The sequence below is a fragment of the Camponotus vicinus genome, unplaced genomic scaffold, assembly GCF_025532165.1.
Source record: "Camponotus vicinus isolate PSW18456_S1 unplaced genomic scaffold, iyCamVici1.0 SCAF_14, whole genome shotgun sequence".
Lineage (NCBI taxonomy): Eukaryota > Metazoa > Arthropoda > Insecta > Hymenoptera > Formicidae > Camponotus > Camponotus vicinus.
In genome coordinates, this window is record NW_028141950.1 from 6726297 (window position 1) to 6745513 (window position 19217).

Consider the following 19217-nt stretch of genomic DNA (forward strand, 5'->3'; position numbering starts at 1 on the left):
CGAAATCAAAAGTTGAAAATATCACCATTTGATAGAGCGTACCCGATTTACTTAAAAATTGTTCGCGATTTTTGATAAAAGCCATTTACTTTCATTTTAAAAGGGGTGTACGGGTGGTCTGGGACACCCTGTATATATATATATATATATATATATATATATATATATATATATATATATATATATATATATACACGGTGAGTCATTTTAATCTATAATCCCAATTATCTCGTTGGCAAAGCATGACAGAGAAAAGATTTTCCCACAAAAGTTGTTTGTTTCTTTGGGGGCCATAAGATGGCACCATTGGTTTAACCTTGAAGAGTCATTTGAAGGTCACGTGAAGGTCACCTCCAACTTTTTAAATGGGACACCCTATATGCTTTTGCATATTCTTGTAGTTCATCTCGAGAGCTTTCCAAAACACTATAATTATGTTAGTTTTCATTAAGTACTTTCCGAGGTATGAGGCTTGAAATCATTTCTTAATTTTATATAAACCATAAAATATCTAGCAAGATATTCATTTTTCGATTATCTTACCTTAATTCTTTTATGTACAAAATAATGAGAGGAATCGATTGGTGTAAAGAAAACACATAGTTGTTTTTGAGAAAAAATATGTAATTGTTAATTGCAAATTACATATTTTTTCTCAAAAACAACTATGTGTTTTCTTTACACCAATCGATTCCTCTCATTATTTTGTACATAAAAGTATTAAGGTAAGATAATCGAAAAATGAATATCTTACTAGATATTTTATGGTTTATGCAAAATTAAGAAATGATTTCAAGCCTCATAACTCGGAAAGTACTTAATGAAAATTAACTTAATTATACTGTTTTGGAAAGCTCTCGAGATAAGCTATAAGAATATGTAATGAGAAAATGTAGGTTCCATTTAAGAAATTGAAGGTGACCTTCACGTGACCTTCAAATGACTCTTCAAGGTCAAACCAATGGTGCCATCTTATGGCCCCCAAAGAAACAAACAACTTTTGTGGGAAAATTTTTTCTCTGTCATGCTTTGCCAACGAGATAATTGGGATTATAGATTAAAATGACTCACCGTGTATATATTATATACAGGGTGAGCCATTTTAATTAACGCACGCAATTATTTCGGAAACAAAGCATTTTAGAGAAAAATGTTTCAGACAAAAGTTTTATGGTTTCGAGGAGGCCATAAGATGGTATCATTGGTTTGACCTTGAAGAGTTATTTGAAGGTCACATGAAGGTCAGCTTCAATTTCTTAAATGAAACCTACTATTTGTCATTGCATATTCTTGTAGCTTATCTCGAGAGCTTTCCAAAACACTATAATTAAGTACCTTTTCGTTAAGTACTTTTTGAGTTATGAGGCTTGAAATAATTTCTTAATTTTACATAAACCGTAAAATATCTTGTAAAATATTCATTTTTCGATTATCTTATCTTAATACTTTTATGTACAAAATAATGAGAGGAATCAATTGGTGTAAAGAAAACACATAGTTGTTTTTAAGAAAAAATATGGAATTGTTAATTGCAAATTATATATTTTTTCTTCAAAACAACTATGTGTTTTCTTTACACCAGTTGATTCCTCTCATTATTTTGTACGTAAAAGTATTAAGGTAAGATAATCGAAAAATGAATATTTTACAAGATATTTTACGGTTTATGTAAAATTAAGAAATTATTTCAAGCCTCATAACTCAAAAAGTACTTAACAAAAAGGTACTTAATTATAGTGTTTTGGAAAGCTCTCGAGATAAGCTATAAGAATATGCAATGACAAATAGTAGGTTCCATTTAAGAAATTGAAGGTGACCTTCATGTGACCTTCAAATAACTCTTCAAGGTCAAACCAATAATACCATCTTATGGCCCCCTCGAAACCACAAAACTTTTGTCTGAAACATTTTTTTCTAAAATGCTTTGTTTCCGAAATAATTGCGTGCGTTAATTAAAATGGCTCACCCTGTATATATATATATATATATATATATATATATATATATATATATATATATATAGATAGATAGATAGAAAATTTTCTATTTTTTAAAGTTAATCAATTTCATGAATTTCATAAGTTCTTAATACAACATCAATATGTATGAATAGTAATAGTCAATGAAGTATCTCTTGATAATTAATAATTGTGAATCTAATTAGAATTTCAAATAATTAATACCCTCTAGCCTTATATGATTTTCTCAGAAGATCATGTTATATATGTTATCACCTGTAACAGGTGCACATAATTTTACCACAGAATATTCCGCATGAAAAAAACAGGAAAGGCAAGAAAAGTGTGATTTTTATTTCGCAATTAGCGATTATATCAAAAAATATTGCTGCAAACAGTATTTATGACTTGCAAATTGTGTTTGTAAGAAAATATCGTACATCAATTAATAATACATATTTTTCTGTTTAATATTCCACTTATGACATTGCGTAATAATTATATAACTGATTGTATAATATAAGGAAGGAATAGCAGCTTGTCAAATATTAAATTATAAAATCAATTCGCCTAAAAATAATACAAACGAGATACTAAGCAAGGTTGTAAAATATTACTCCCAACAAAACCAGGACGAAGCGCAAACATAATAATAAAGCGCTAGTGATAAGTACGCTTAAGTATAGCTGACTCGACAAGAAGTTAATCCTATTATTACAAGAAATTTTTGTTATACTTTTCATGATAATATAATTGTCAGCGAACAACGTGAAATTCTCATTCTCGTGTGAATCGCGATGAGACACGCGTGGTAACATAAACATTAATGTAATTATAATTATATTATTAATTTCAAGAGAGTTTATTTTATCGCGCATAAGGATGCTAGGATTTTATGTATGATTTTACAAAATACTTGAATCATTAATCGATATAATCGTAATAAATACTATCGAAAGAAGTGGAATCATTGATATAAATAAAGTTAAGCATATCTAATTTTTTCGTCATTGACACAAAAAGAGAAATTATTTTTTCGCTACTTATGTAATATAATATAATTTGAATATTAATTATATAATAACGTAACGAAATTGTCGTCATGCTTGCTATAATTATCGATATCGATGATATCTTTATTTTTCGTGCTTGTCAAATATCACGCGGCAGCTGTTAATCGCGCGGTTTTGCTCCGCAGTTTTTCCTTCCTGATCTATGATCGTGTCATAGCGGAAATCGAGCGATCGGCCGAGTTCGATCGAATCGGAACATTTCTTGAGAAATTTTGAGAGGCCAATGCGAGGAACGTCGAGAAGCGATCAATTTTAATCGGATAGCCGATAATGGACTCGTTTCAGGCGATTAACTCGTCTTGCTCGACAAAAATTTCTTTACTTATTTATCTAACTTGATGACGTTTGATCGAATTAATTGATGATAAATATTCGATGATGATAACTATAATAAAGATATTTCCTATATCATAGGGAAATTATATATTTGCTTATGGCTCTTTTAGCACATTTTTTTATATTAATATAAAATATTGATACTCTATAGCTTATATTAATATAAAATATTAATACTTTATACTAATAATATAAAATATTAATATTCTATAGCTCCTCCATAATTCAATAATATGTTCTTGCGTTTGAATCTAAAATTAAAGTCGAATATTGATGCGTCTCGATATTTTTAAAAATAAATATATAAATAAATTTATTTTAGTAAATATCATATTTTCTTAAAGAAGGATAAAGAGCTACGTAGTTTATAAAAAAAAAGTACTTATAATTTTTTATCATAAAGCGTAAAAATTCAAAGTAATCAATAATATTCTTTTTTGCAAAACTCAATGATAAGGATAGGCACTTTATGCTTTTGACCTATGGATTATGCACCTATGGATTATGCCAGGAAAAAATGCTTGATTATGCCCTCATACGCGCGAGAATCTAGCGATTATGCGCCAATTATGCGTGTTAAATCCGCTATTTATGCGAAATTATGTAATTTCAAACTTTTTTGTTTTTGTATTAAAAATATTGCAATTTTTGCTTAAAGTTATTTATTTGTTTAAAGGGATTATATTGCAAAAAGGATTATTTTCTTAAAGTTATTTTTATTAATAAACACAAAGAATTAATTTTTTATGCAAACAAGTCTCTAACTTTATTATCTGGTCCATATATGGCAGCGCCATAGAAAAAATAGAGGAAAAGAAAAAAAAAAGCCTTTTTTCCCCAAATCCGAGTGTTTTAAGTGTAAAAACGGACTTTTTGCGGCCATCATGCCATAATTATGCGAGAATTGTATTATGCTGCGCGGAATATTTATTATGCGTTATTATGCGATTGAAATCTATCAATATTAAGTGTGTACTATGCATAACTATCAAAATTAGAGCTTAAGAACAATTTTTGACACATTATGCTATTATGCTCAAAGCATAAAGGGCCTATCCCTACTCAATGATATTTTCTATTTTATTTCTATTATATCGATTGCACAACTTTTCAACTTAATCTTTCAAGCTCTATTTATATGAAAAGATATAGCTTGCAATAAGAAATATATTTACATGTTTCTTTTTATCTACATCCTATATTATTGCAAGCTGTCACTATGGAGGATATTCAACAATATTCATGTTTGTTTTGAATTTAATGTCAAAAAAGATATATGACCATTGCCATATTCTTATATTTGTATCTACATAGCTCTTTATTGCTTATGTACTATTTAATTTAACTGACAATGAGTAAATCTGTTGGTATTTTCCTCTTGAGTCTGCGCACTACTCTCTTTTCCTTCATGAGGCCAATGGCAGAGCTATTGGGATGTGCTTCTAATCTGTCCCGATATTTAAAACAGTATTCTTTAATTGTTTCTTTAATAGTTGGTATTTTTAAATCGCCATGAAATATCTCGTTTGTAACAAACCAAGGAGCATCAGTGATTATTCTAAGCACTTTTGACTGGTATCTTTGAAGTATTTCTAAATTTGAATTTGAAGCTGTACTCCACAGTTGTACTCCATATATCCAGAACGGTTTTAATATACTTTTGTATATTAATAGCTTGTTTTCTAGTGTTAGCTGCAACTTCCTGCCTACTAGCCAATATAAACTGCTTAATTTGAGTCCCAGCTGTTTCCTCCAGTTTATATTTACATGTAATAAGATTTTTATTGATATATATTTATTCCAATTTTTAGATATTTAATTAATACTATTTTATTCTCGTATTAAAAATGTTGCAATTAACAATTACATATTTTTTTTTAAAAACAACTATGTTTTTTCTTTACACCAATTGATTCCTCTCATTGTTTTGTATATAAAAGTATTAAGGTAAGATAATCGAAAAATGAATATTTTACTAGATATTTTATGTAAAATTAAGAAATTATTTCAAGCCTCATAACTCGAAAAGTACTCAATGAAGAAATACTTTATTATAGTGTTTTGGAAAGCTCTCGAGATAAGCTATAAGAATACATAATAAAAAATAGGGGGTTCCATTTAAAAAATTAAACCTTCATGTGACATTTTTGCTTATTACTTAATAATTATTGCGAATTTTGCAAAATGGTAGAGGACTTTTCTTCTTAGTTTGACCCAATCTATCATCACTTTTTGTTTGGTCCCTCACGAATCGGACACCCTGTATATGTATACAATAATAGAATTCAGTGAATTATATAACATCTATAAAAATATATGTATATATATTTTTTTTATAAAAATACAAATTATAGTAAAGCATGATTGTTTAACTAAAACAATTTATTTAAAATATCTGAAATATTGTAAGAGAAAATTACATATTTCTAAAATACATTTATACACTTTATATTTTCTATACATCTTTCTGTATATAATTTTTAAAATTTGATATATATATATATATATCAAATTTTAAAAATTATATACAGAAAGATGTATAGAAAATATAAAGTGTATAAATGTATTTTAGAAATATGTAATTTTCTCTTACAATATTTTAGATATTTTAAATAAATTGTTTTAGTTAAACAATCGATCGAGTTACGATCAAGAAATTTTTATGACTAATACTAAAATATATTTCATTTCTAAAATTTTATATTTTAGAAATGAAATATATTTTAGTATTAGTCATAAAAATTTCTTGATCGTAAGATTTAAACAGTGCAACGAAACTGACGACAGAGAAACGCTTCTCCTGTGCATTAAATTTACCGGTTCTGAGAGCCGAGGCAGGATGTAAGTTGCAAAGTAACTAACGCACAAGTGCCCCGCAAATGGACGCGAATAAATGCGACGTCTCCCTTTCGCTCCTCGGCGAGCGCGAAGGGCACATCAGAAGCAACACGACGACAGAATGATGGATCCGTCGATGGATAATATAATCCGTCGAATATACTTTGTCCGGAATCATCAGCAGATTGACCGGCAGTTCTCCCCCTCCATCTCTGTCCTTCTCTCTCTCTCGCAGAGAGATACCCCTTAACGAAATGTCTTTCTCTCTCTTCCCTACCTCCTCGTCCCTCGGATTCACGGATGTCGTTATAAGAGTTGGCGCGTTTTCTTCAACGGCTTATTCTAGTTCTGATCTCCTGACTTGTGTGCGCGATCAATCCTCACTTTATGTCGATCATGGAGCATGTCGTCGGCAAATACCAGTACATAATGTGCGAGAACATAAACGAATTTCTCAAGGACATCGGCAAGTTCGAGTTCTCGGACATCTTGAAGTCTACACTGACCGTGGAGGTCCAGATGAACGACGATCAGATTACGGTCATCATCACCAATCCGGAAAGGAGTGTCACCAGTATCTTTAAGCTCGGCGAGGTCTATGACGAGTGGTTTCCCTCCCAGAAAGTCCCTTTCAAGGTGATATGAGCATAGAGTGTCAAAAGAATGAGCGAAATAATCAGGGAAATAAAGCTTCTAGGAAGATTCTGAAGGCGCTCAGCTAGATCATTTAAAATTAATATGTACTTGGACTAAGTTTCTTCTGCGATAGCTCTGAGGACTAGATGGTTTGATGATAAACATAAATCTATCTTATCCAAATATGTAATTCGTAAATTAATAGGTAATTGATATCTTTATTTTTATCCTTGAAGAGGTATGTGTATCCCCAGGACGTAAATGATATATTTATTTATTTAAAAAATTAAAAAAGAAAATAAGAATCAACGCGCGGTAGTTGGAGCTCAGAGAAGCAACAACACTTCTTTCTTTTTTCAATATTAGTTTATTAAAAAACTCATATTACAACAACAAAAAGCGTTTTTAATAAATTAATATTGAAAAAAGAAAGAAGTGTTGTTGCTTCTCTGCTCTCCAACTACCGCGCGTTCTTATGCCATTTTCTTTTTTAATTTTTTGATTATTTGAGCCAAATCTCTAATTATTAAATTTATCTATTTAAAATTTATTTTTAAATTGATATTAAAATTTACTTAATATTTATCCTTTCAAAAAATTATATCTAAATGATATTAAAATTGAATAAAATAATTATTGTGTTTATATAACATTAATTATTATATAACATTAATTTGACTTGTGGAGGCGATTTTTCAATCTTTTAGAGAGATCTTAAAGAGCGAATAAGTTCGTGTTTAATGTACGTACTGTTAACGAGTATTTTGAAATATGCTAACAAACAAAAGAAAAAAAGGAATTTTTTTCTTCCTTTTTGCGTTTCAATTAATTATTCAATACTTTTGCTCTCACTTACTAATTTTATCATTTAATTATTGTTATTATTTGAGCTAATTTTTATTTTTATTTTAATGGAGAAACGAGTCTTTTCTTTCTTTTACAAAAGAAGAGTCACTTTCAACAAGCTCTAACTGAGAGTACAAATAATTACCTCCTTCGTTTCATCACTTTTATAAAGAACAGATATATAATCGTTATATACGGTCCGGATGATAACAAATCAAGTAATAAGAAAGAAAGGCTAAAAGACCGTGGCAACAAGATGTTAAAGTGTAAAAAATAATAAAGACTCTAAGTAAGAGACATAATATATTAATAATCAGTTAAAATTAAAATTACAAACTTATTGTAGGCTCTAATAGAATTACTGTTATAAAAAGTAAATTTGTTATTATACAATTTCCGCAGATATTGTGGTACTAAATTGCGTTTCTGACATTCCTTCAAAAAAGAGATCTTTTCTTTCGTTTTTATAACCGTAACACTAGTGTGCATCCATTTCTTCAAATAATATTTGGTATTGTCACCAAATTGCATCGCAATAAAATTAAAAAAACCAAAGTGTGAGGAACGCATATTATCGCCAGCGTAAAAATAAATACAATGATAAACGCAATATACGGTCCGGATGATAACAAATCAAGCAATTTGGTGACAATACCGAATATTATTTGAAGAAATGGATGCACACTAGTGTTACGGTTATAAAAATGAAAGAAAAGATCTCTTTTTTGAAGGAATGTCAGAAACGCAATTTAGTACCACAACATCTGCGGAAATTGTATAATAACAACTTTACTTTTTATAACAGTAATTCTATTAGAGCCTACAATAAGTTTGTAATTTTAATTTTAACTGATTATTAATGTATTATGTCTCTTACTTAGAGTCTTTATTATTTTTTACACTTTAACATCTTGTGCCACGGTCTTTTAGCCTTTCTTTCTTATTACTTGATTTATAATCGTTATGTTTCTCTCGATTTTGCTGCAGACCGTGAGCACGAAACACGACTTAGGTATGCAATCCGAGACTTCCTTATCTGCGGATCTCAAACTGACCAGAATCTACGAATTCACCGGCACCCATTTGATCGCGGTAAGTGCAGTTTTCAATAGAGAAGAGTGCAATAACAGTTATATATGTAATTTAAGATTAAAGATTCTTACGTTAATTAAAGACTCTTTTATATACATTTCCTCCCTTCCTTTCGTTTCAGCACATATCCACCAATAAAAGCAACATTACAGCCAAGCGTATATACAAAAAACTGTAAAGCTCTTTAATTTAAATACATAGCATGTAATACGTAATGAATGGTTCTATTAAAGAGAAGTGTGAAGAAAGCGTCTTCCACATTATTTTTCATCCGTTTCCTCCCGAAAAAATATCCACGGTGCGGGTGAGATCGAGCGCAATATTATAAAATTATCCTTGCTTAATAAAAAACTGACGTGCAAAAGATGATACCGAACTATGTTATTGTTATCGAGAAAAGCCGTAAGGACCGATCCGAGCTCGGTGAAACGCATACTCCCTCCGTCTTTTGCCAACCGTAGGTTGGCAGCAGTCGGGAGTAAAAACTGAAACATTATAAAATTCAAACGTAATATGTCATTTATTTAAGTATGAATTCTAAGAAATAAATGGTGACAAATACGCAAAAAATTGGAATATCACGCATTCGCGTGGATAAAACACTAAGTAATGCTCTCTGATAACACATGAGGCCGCATTATAATGCATATTAGGTTGAATATTGTGCGTGTGTACAACAAGTCGGTATCGCAAAGGACTGTCGCGCGCGCATCCGAATTTATTCGGTTCAAGTAGACAATCGCATCTTCCGAATTTTTCACTGGAATAACACATTTCGCTGCATATTTAAAGGCCATCAATGCAACACGAGCCATACAGCACAGAACATTGTTGTACGGGGATTCACCGAACAAAATAAATGGATCAGATGTCAAGTAGGATAAAAAAAGCTGTTTCGAAACAAATTCCATGCGTTCGAATATTTTTTTTTGTTATATGTGTTTTTTTGAAAGGTTTAGTACTGACACACACACACACACACACACACACACACACAAAGGCAACTATCATTTTTATACCGAAGGATTATACCCCTTCAAATAGCCTCCAGGAAGGAAGTGTTTCCATGTGTTCGGATTTAAATTTCACACAAGTAAGAGACATTTTTCGCTTGATTAAGAAACAATTAAATGTTATTGCAGCTAGTAGTGTAACTAAAAATGAATGATAATAAGTTATATATTCTACCTATAATAAGATAAGATAAAATAAAACAATTCAATATGAAAGAAAAAAGTATGTACGATGTTGTATAAAAAAGATGGATAAAGTTTAAAAATTTTGCTTACAAATGGATGTTATATAGCATATTAAATTTCATTAAAACGGTATTTTAAAATTTGACTGTATTATTTTGTCTCTCTCACTCTCTCTCTCTCTCTCTTTCTCTCTCTCTCTCTCTCCATATATATATAATTATTATTTCTAAAAATAACAATTTTTAAAATTAATGAAGTTTTCTGTCTACTATCTGCTACATTATTATATACATACGATGGCACTTCAACAGATTTTTATGTTATTTTTCTTCAATTTTTAAAATTTCCTTATTTTCCTAGATATACAGGGTGTCCCATTTTAACTTGTAGTTGACAGTAAAATATCTCAAAAATTAAGCCCAGCAAACAAAAATGTTTCAGACAAAAGTTGTTTGATTTTGAAAGGGCCATAAGATGGTACCATTGGTTTGACCTTGAAGAGTCATTTGAAGGTCACGTGAAGGTCACTTCAATTTTTTTAAATGGAACACCCTATATATTTTTGCAAATTCTTGTAGCTTATTTCGAGAGCTTTCCAAAACACTATAATTAAGTACCTTTTCGTTAAGTACTTTTTGAGTTATGAGGCTTGAAATAATTTCTTAATTTTACATAAACCGTAAAATATCTTGTAAAATATTCATTTTTCGATTATCTTACCTTAATACTTTTACGTACAAAATAATGAGAGGAATCAATTGGTGTAATGAAAACACATAATTGTTTCGAAAAAAAATATGTAATTTGCAATTAACAATTCCATATTTTTTCTTAAAAACAACTATGTGTTTTCTTTACACCAATTGATTCCTCTCATTATTTTGTACATAAAAGTATTAAGGTAAGATAATCGAAAAATGAATATTTTACAAGATATTTTACGGTTTATGTAAAATTAAGAAATTATTTCAAGCCTCATAACTCAAAAAGTACTTAACGAAAAGGTACTTAATTATAGTGTTTTGGAAAGCTCTCGAAATAAGCTACAAGAATTTGCAAAAATATATAGGGTGTTCCATTTAAAAAAATTGAAGTGACCTTCACGTGACCTTCAAATGACTCTTCAAGGTCAAACCAATGGTATCATCTTATGGCCCTTTCGAAACCAAACAACTTTTGTCTGAAACATTTTTCTCTCCTGGGCTTGGTTTTCGAATTATTCTCCATTAAAGGTTAAAATGGTCCATCCTGTATATGCATAAAATATAAAATTTTAGAAATGAAATATATTTTAGTATTAGTCATAAAAATTTCTTGATCGTAAGATTTAAACATTGCAACGAAACTGACGACAGAGAAACGCTTCTCCTGTGCATTAAATTTACCTGTTCTGAGAACCGAGGCAGGATGTAAGTTGCAAAGTAACTAACGCACAAGTGCCCCGCAAATGGACGCGAATGCAGGGATGGGAAAGTTACTTTTTAAAAGTAACTCGTTACCGTTACTCGTTACCGAGTAAAAAAATTACTCGTTACCGTTATTAGTTACTTATTTTTAAAAGTAACTAGTTAGCGTTACCGTTACTTCAAAAATAACGATTCGTTACTTTTCCCATTACTTTTAATGTTAAAACAAGATAGAATTAAATAAAAAATTTACTTTAGTAATATTTTTTATTAAAATATTAATATAAAAGCAAAATTCTTTATTTTAAATTTACAAAACCGTAAAAAATTTAAAGAGATATAGATTTTAAAGCACTTAACATGTAACTTCACATGTAAATAAAAAAATTTTAATTTTCATTAAATTTATAAATACAGCTAAATTTGCATTCTTTTTGTGCTCTCGTCCGATATTACGTCAAACTTAAAAGCTGGCCATTCACATCCATTCCTCAGACGACTGAAATAACTGTGATTGACCAATGATGTCATTAATCGCTCCAGAGGTGGCTGTGAAGCTGGCACGACAATCTACGAATTTTAATGTTCTTGACCAGTATGACATTTAGACCAGCATGACATTTAGACCATTCCGACCGTTTACTATGTCATAAATAATTATTAAAAAAATCTCTGCTTGAAAAATGTTTCTAAAGAATAGAACTTTTATAGAATTGTCCAGAACTGCCGTTAAAACTACGGAAAATCATCAGCACGACACATTTTTATTAAGTGTCGTGCTGGCCGAGGACATTAAAAATTCATAAAAAATTATTAATTATTGAAATATCGGTCTGAAATTGCATATATATAGGCTGAACTATAGCAGAATTATTGGGAACTCTTGCTAATAATATTCAACGCGTTTTGGTTCTTTAGAGGGAAGAGTGTCGTGCTAGATTCGCAAAGTTAGCACGACATTTTTTCGATTTCGACTTTTCAATATAAGGAATGCGGAACTCTTTAATTTTTATCAGGAACTGTAGAACTATGAAAAGTGCTATCAGAACTCTTAGTATTTTTTTGAAATTCGTAAATTGTCGTGTCAGCTTCACAGACACCTCTCAGAACAATAAATTTCATCCGAAATATTATCGAATTTTATATGAATGTCGGTCGATGACTAAAAATTGAATATGACAGAAATACGATGTCATAAGTATTTTCAAAATATGAAAAGTAACGGTAAAAGTAACTGTTAAATTCGTTATCGTTACTAAAAAAATGTAACTACGTTATCGTTACAGTTACAGAAAAAAAAAATGTAACGCCGTTACCAGTCCGTTACCAAAAAAAAGTAACTATAACGGTAACGGCGTTACAAGTAACGCGTTACTTCCCAATCCTGCGCGAATGCGACGTCTCCCTTTCGCCCCTTGGCGAGCGCGAAGGGCACATCAGAAGCAACACAACGACAGAATGATGGATCCGTCGATGGATAATATAATCCGTCGAATATACTTTGTCCGGAATCATCAGCAGATTGACCGGTAGTTCTCCCCCTCCATCTCTGTCCTTCTCTCTCTCTCGCAGAGAGATACCCCTTAACGAAATGTCTTTCTCTCTCTTCCCTACCTCCTCGTCCCTCGGATTCACGGATGTCGTTATAAGAGTCGACGCGCTTTCTTCAACGGCTTATTCTAGTTCTGATCTCGTGACTTGTGTGCGCGATCAATCTTCACTTTATGTCGATCATGGAGCATATCGTCGGCAAATACCAGTACATAACGTGCGAGAATATAAACGAGTTTCTCAAGGACATCGGCAAGTTCGAGTTTTCGGACATCTTGAAGTCTACACTGACCGTGGAGGTCCAGATGAACGACGATCAGATTACGGTCATCATCACCAATCCGGAAAGGAGTGTCACCAGCACCTTTAAGTTCGGCGAGGTCTATGACGAGTGGTTTCCGTCCCAGAAAGTCCCTTTCAAGGTGATATGAGCATAGAGTGTCAAAAGAATGAGCGAAATAATCAGGGAAATAAAGCTTCTAGGAAGATTCTGAAGGCGCTCAGCTAGATCATTTAAAATTAATATGTACTTGGACTAAGTTTCTTCTGCGATAGCTCTGAGGACTAGATGGTTTGATGATAAACATAAATCTATCTTATCCAAATATGTAATTCGTAAATTAATAGGTAATTGATATCTTTATTTTTATCCTTGAAGAGGTATGTGTATCCCCAGGACGTAAATGATATATTTATTTATTTAAAAAATTAAAAAAGAAAATAAGAATCAACGCGCGGTAGTTGGAGCTCAGAGAAGCAACAACACTTCTTTCTTTTTTCAATATTAGTTTATTAAAAAACTCATATTACAACAACAAAAAGCGTTTTTAATAAATTAATATTGAAAAAAGAAAGAAGTGTTGTTGCTTCTCTGCTCTCCAACTACCGCGCGTTCTTATGCCATTTTCTTTTTTAATTTTTTGATTATTTGAGCCAAATCTCTAATTATTAAATTTATCTATTTAAAATTTATTTTTAAATTGATATTAAAATTTACTTAATATTTATCCTTTCAAAAAATTATATCTAAATGATATTAAAATTGAATAAAATAATTATTGTGTTTATATAACATTAATTATTATATAACATTAATTTGACTTGTGGAGGCGATTTTTCAATCTTTTAGAGAGATCTTAAAGAGCGAATAAGTTCGTGTTTAATGTACGTACTGTTAACGAGTATTTTGAAATATGCTAACAAACAAAAGAAAAAAAGGAATTTTTTTCTTCCTTTTTGCGTTTCAATTAATTATTCAATACTTTTGCTCTCACTTACTAATTTTATCATTTAATTATTGTTATTATTTGAGCTAATTTTTATTTTTATTTTAATGGAGAAACGAGTCTTTTCTTTCTTTTACAAAAGAAGAGTCACTTTCAACAAGCTCTAACTGAGAGTACAAATAATTACCTCCTTCGTTTCATCACTTTTATAAAGAACAGATATATAATCGTTATATACGGTCCGGATGATAACAAATCAAGTAATAAGAAAGAAAGGCTAAAAGACCGTGGCAACAAGATGTTAAAGTGTAAAAAATAATAAAGACTCTAAGTAAGAGACATAATATATTAATAATCAGTTAAAATTAAAATTACAAACTTATTGTAGGCTCTAATAGAATTACTGTTATAAAAAGTAAATTTGTTATTATACAATTTCCGCAGATGTTGTGGTACTAAATTGCGTTTCTGACATTCCTTCAAAAAAGAGATCTTTTCTTTCGTTTTTATAACCGTAACACTAGTGTGCATCCATTTCTTCAAATAATATTTGGTATTGTCACCAAATTGCATCGCAATTTATTGCTTAAAAAAACTAAAGTGTGAGGAACGCATATTATCGCCAGCGTAAAAATAAATACAATGATAAACGCAATATACGGTCCGAATGATAACAAGTCAAGCAATTTGGTGACAATACCAAATATTATTTGAAGAAATGGATGCACACTAGTGTTACGGTTATAAAAACAAAAGAAATGATCTCTTTTTTGAAGGGATGTCAGAAACGCAATTTAGTACCACAACATCTGCGGAAATTGTATAATAACAACTTTACTTTTTATAACAGTAATTCTATTAGAGCCTACAATAAGTTTGTAATTTTAATTTTAACTGATTATTAATATATTATGTCTCTTACTTAGAGTCTTTATTATTTTTTACACTTTAACATCTTGTGCCACGATCTTTTAGCCTTTCTTTCTTATTACTTGATTTATAATCGTTATGTTTCTCTCGATTTTGCTGCAGACCGTGAGCACGAAACACGACTTAGGCATCCAATCCGAGACTTCCTTATCTGCGGATCTCAAACTGACCAGAATCTACGAATTCACCGGCACCCAATTGATCGCGGTAAGTGCAGTTTTCAATACAGAAGAGTGCAATAACAGTTATTTAATTTAAGATTAAAGATTCTTACGTTAATTAAAGACTCTCTTATATACATTTCCTCCCTTCCTTTCGTTTCAGCACATATCCACCAATAAAAGCGACATTACAGCCAAGCGTATATACAAAAAACTGTAAAGCTCTTTAATTTAAATACATAGCATGTAATACGTAATGAATGGTTCTATTAAAGAGAAGTGTGAAGAAAGCGTCTTCCACATTATTCTTCATCCGTTTCCTCCCGAAAAAATATCCACGGTGCGGGTGAGATCGAGCGCAATATTATAAAACTATCCTTGCTTAATAAAAAACTGATGTGCAAAGGTGATACCGAACTATGTTAATGTTATCGAGAAAAGCCATAAGGACCGAGCTCGGTGAAACGCATACTCCCTCCGTCTTTTGCCAACCGTAGGTTGGCAGCAGTCGGGAGTAAAAACTGAAACATTATAAAATTCAAACGTAATATGTCATTCATTTAAGTATGAATTCTAAGAAATAAATGGTGACAAATACGCAAAAAATTGGAATATCACGCATTCGCGTGGATAAAACGCTAAATAATGCTCTCTGATAACACATGAGGCCGCATTATAATGCATATCAGGTTGAATATTGTGCGTGTGTACAACAAGCCGGTATCGAAAAGGACTCTCGCGCGCGCATCCGAACTTATTCGGTTCAAGTAGACAATCGCATCTTCCGAATTTTTCACTGGAATAACACATTTCGCTGCATATTTAAAGGCCATCAATGCAACACGAGCCATACAGCACAGAACATTGTTGTACGGGGATTCACCGAACAAAATAAATGGATCAGTTGTCAAGTAGGATAAAAAAAGCTGTTTCGAAACAAATTCCATCCGTTCGAATATTTTTTTTTGTTATATGTGTTTTTTTGAAAGATTTAGTACTGACACACACACACACACACACACACACACACAAAGGCAACTATCATTTTTATACCGAAGGATTATACCCCTTCACATAGCCTCCAGGAAGGAAGTGTTTCCATGTGTCCGGATTTAAATTTCACGCAAGTAAGAGACATTTTTCGCTTGATTAAGAAACAATTAAATGTTATTGCAGCTAGTAGTGTAACTAAAAATGAATGATAATAAGTTATATATTCTACCTATAATAAGATAAGATAAAATAAAACAATTCAATATGAAAGAAAAAAGTATGTACGATGTTATAAAAAAAGATGGATAAAGTTTCGAAATTTTGTTTACAAATGAATATTATATACTATATTAAATTTAATTAAAACGGTATTTTAAAATTTGACTGTATTATTTTGTCTCTCTCTCTCTCTCTTTCTATATATATATATATATATATATATATATATATATATATATATTATTTCTAAAAATAACAATTTTTTAAATTAATGAAGTTTTCTGTCTACTATCTGCTACATTAATATATACATATGTTCGCGAGCGAATCCGACAGTGGACAGTAGGAGCGGAAGGTCTTTCAGTGAAAAAAGTGCGCCTCGTTCACACAAAAAAGTCTGACGTTTATTAGAGTCAAAATTAAAAATCAAGTGTTTAGTGCAGTGATTGCGATTCGCGAAACAGCGGTGCAACACAGGTGAGCGTGGTTTTCGTAAGCGATATCGCGAGCGGTGTAGCGAGATTGCGATTGTGCAAGCGGTTTTTCTAGCGATGTAGCGAGATGAGCGGTTTCCGAATTCGTATGCGATTAATCGTAGTCAAGGCGGAATTGCGGTCGTTATAAGCGGTTCGATTTGCGTATTATCAAAAGAGATAGCGGAAGTCCGAGTGAGTAAGCGGTCGTATAACAAAATAGCGGTTTTAACAAAGCGAAGCGGTTTGATAAAAGCGGTTTAGCGAAAAGTGCGAGACTTCGGTGCCCACGTGCGAGGCCCGTTATATAGCGAGCGGAATTTTGGGCCCTTGGCGACGTGGGCCAATAATTTTTGTACTTTAGCGGTGACCTCATAGCGCAGCGTACAATTGGCCGCCGATGAGGTCTGACGTTGACAATTCTTTAATTGTCATGCGCGCAATCTTTTTCGATCAGCTGATTGGCAATCAGCTGATCGTGACGTATGGGCGCGCATGCCGTACGCCTCCCTGATTTTGTCGACGGTTGTCAATGTTGTTGTAATCGTTTAAGACAAGCGTTTCTTAGGCCGCGAAAAAAATGAAAGATAACTCGAACGGTCGAGTTTTTCTGATAAATAGAAACCTCGAAAGGTTTCTCGACGCCTGTTAATTTTGAATTCTCGGATTTAGAACGTCGAATAATGCGGATTGTTGCTTATGCGAATTTTTGAGCCGGAATAATTTTCTGATTTTTGAACAACATACGATGGAACTTCAACAGATTTTTGTTATTTTTTTTCAATTTTTAAAATTTCTTTATTTTCCTAGATATATATAATAATATTTATTGATACATAGTAAGCTTTATACTAATGTAGATTTTATTTTATGAAATTAATTTAGAAAGTCAGCATCATTTCTTTGTGTTAAAGATAATTATATAACGGAATAGAGCTACTAAATATCGAGATAGAAAATCTGTCTAATAAAAAAACCATTCATCAAACATTCTTCAAGTTGTATCTATTAACGCTAATATTTCGATCGACAATATATTCAATAACAATCACTAGAATTTATATTAATTTTCATTGTACATATATTCATTTATATACAATTATATCCACATATTTTTATCCGATTGGACGTGGATTTAAACACCATTACTAATTTAGAAACGTCGTCACAGTACGTATACTGATAAAAAGAAATGGTTATAATTATCATAAGTTACTTTTAACTGTAAAAAAACTAACTGTAAAGTTAAAGTTATTATTATTATGCACTAGTTTATTATTATCAACATTATAGCAGTAATAACTATAAATTAGAAATCTAATCTATAAAATAAAGAAATCTAATTTAAAGAAATTAGAAATCTAATCTAAACTATAATTTTTTACTATACCATTATAGTTCCTTTTTTTCAGATCAGTAATAGAATATAGCTCCTTTTTTTCAGAATAGTAATAGATGTCGCTTATTCGATACAAGAACATAGAATTTTTTTATTGGTGTGTCCAGCCTGTCCTAATGACATTGAAGATTAATGAAAATAAAACCACAGAAATAGCTAGCTTTGATTATTATCTACATGATCTTTGCATTGACTGGGTAGCAAGAAATCTATATTTCACCTATGAAAAGCTATATTACTCTTATATTGTAAAGTTCGACTTAACGATGTGGGAAGATTTATTTTTTCAACACGTGGTAGCAAACGTGGTAAGCAAATGAAAATACCCATACAGCACAATAAGGTTGCGGATATATTGAAGAATAATTTCATTGAAACATTGCATTATTGCAAATCGATTGTGAAACTCTGCTGAGTTATTGTTATAAGATTGTGATGAAGTTAAGATGTCCGCTTTTTGCAATGAAATATTGTAGCAATTACAGTGTAATATATTGGAAAGAATGCAATGTTATTGCAACCATTTAATAATATTACGTATAAAATATTTTTGTTTTTGATGAATGAATATCTTGGAAACATTTAATTAAATTAAAAAGCTTGATATGAATAGAAGTTTGCAATATCTAAGATAATCATATCTAAGATAATATATTGCAAAATTATATTTAAACATAATAATATAACATAAAATGTTATATTTTTATACAAAATTACTTTAAACTTTTACTAACGAATCACTTTTTTTATTTTAATGTTCTATATACTCTTATAATTTTTATACAGATATATATATTAGTTATAGAATTAATTATACATTACTAATTATATTTTTATTTAAAAATTTAAAAAATCCGTTATAATTATATATATTTGCATGT

The 19217-nt window shown here is 30.8% G+C and overlaps 3 protein-coding genes across 4 annotated transcripts in view; all 3 read left to right on the forward strand.

Moving 5' to 3' along the window:
- Positions 1 to 19217, forward strand: part of LOC145964813 (proto-oncogene tyrosine-protein kinase ROS-like) — a 54646-nt gene that overhangs the window by 24128 nt on the left and 11301 nt on the right. The gene's annotated exons all lie outside the window — the stretch shown is intronic.
- Positions 6531 to 9027, forward strand: LOC145965344 (uncharacterized). The gene is made up of 3 exons (XM_083088804.1): positions 6531 to 6841; positions 8675 to 8779; positions 8901 to 9027. Exons 1-3 carry the CDS (start codon positions 6593 to 6595, stop codon positions 8955 to 8957), a joined length of 411 nt encoding a protein of 136 aa, XP_082944930.1. The 5' UTR covers positions 6531 to 6592; the 3' UTR covers positions 8958 to 9027.
- LOC145965521 (uncharacterized) lies at positions 13099 to 15542 on the forward strand. Its single transcript, XM_083089161.1, has 3 exons — positions 13099 to 13357; positions 15194 to 15298; positions 15416 to 15542. Exons 1-3 carry the CDS (start codon positions 13109 to 13111, stop codon positions 15470 to 15472), a joined length of 411 nt encoding a protein of 136 aa, XP_082945287.1. The 5' UTR covers positions 13099 to 13108; the 3' UTR covers positions 15473 to 15542.

What these genes read in the sequence shown, in the direction of transcription:
- LOC145965521 (XM_083089161.1), top strand. Translation starts at nt 13,109, where the DNA reads ATGTCGATCATGGAGCATATCGTCGGCAAATACCAGTACATAACGTGC. An exon ending in CCCAGAAAGTCCCTTTCAAG is followed by an intron (nt 13,358 to 15,193) that starts GTGATATGAGCA and finishes ATTTTGCTGCAG; the next exon opens with ACCGTGAGCACGAAACACGA. An exon ending in CCGGCACCCAATTGATCGCG is followed by an intron (nt 15,299 to 15,415) that starts GTAAGTGCAGTT and finishes CTTTCGTTTCAG; the next exon opens with CACATATCCACCAATAAAAG.
- LOC145965344 (XM_083088804.1), top strand. Translation starts at nt 6,593, where the DNA reads ATGTCGATCATGGAGCATGTCGTCGGCAAATACCAGTACATAATGTGC. An exon ending in CCCAGAAAGTCCCTTTCAAG is followed by an intron (nt 6,842 to 8,674) that starts GTGATATGAGCA and finishes ATTTTGCTGCAG; the next exon opens with ACCGTGAGCACGAAACACGA. An exon ending in CCGGCACCCATTTGATCGCG is followed by an intron (nt 8,780 to 8,900) that starts GTAAGTGCAGTT and finishes CTTTCGTTTCAG; the next exon opens with CACATATCCACCAATAAAAG.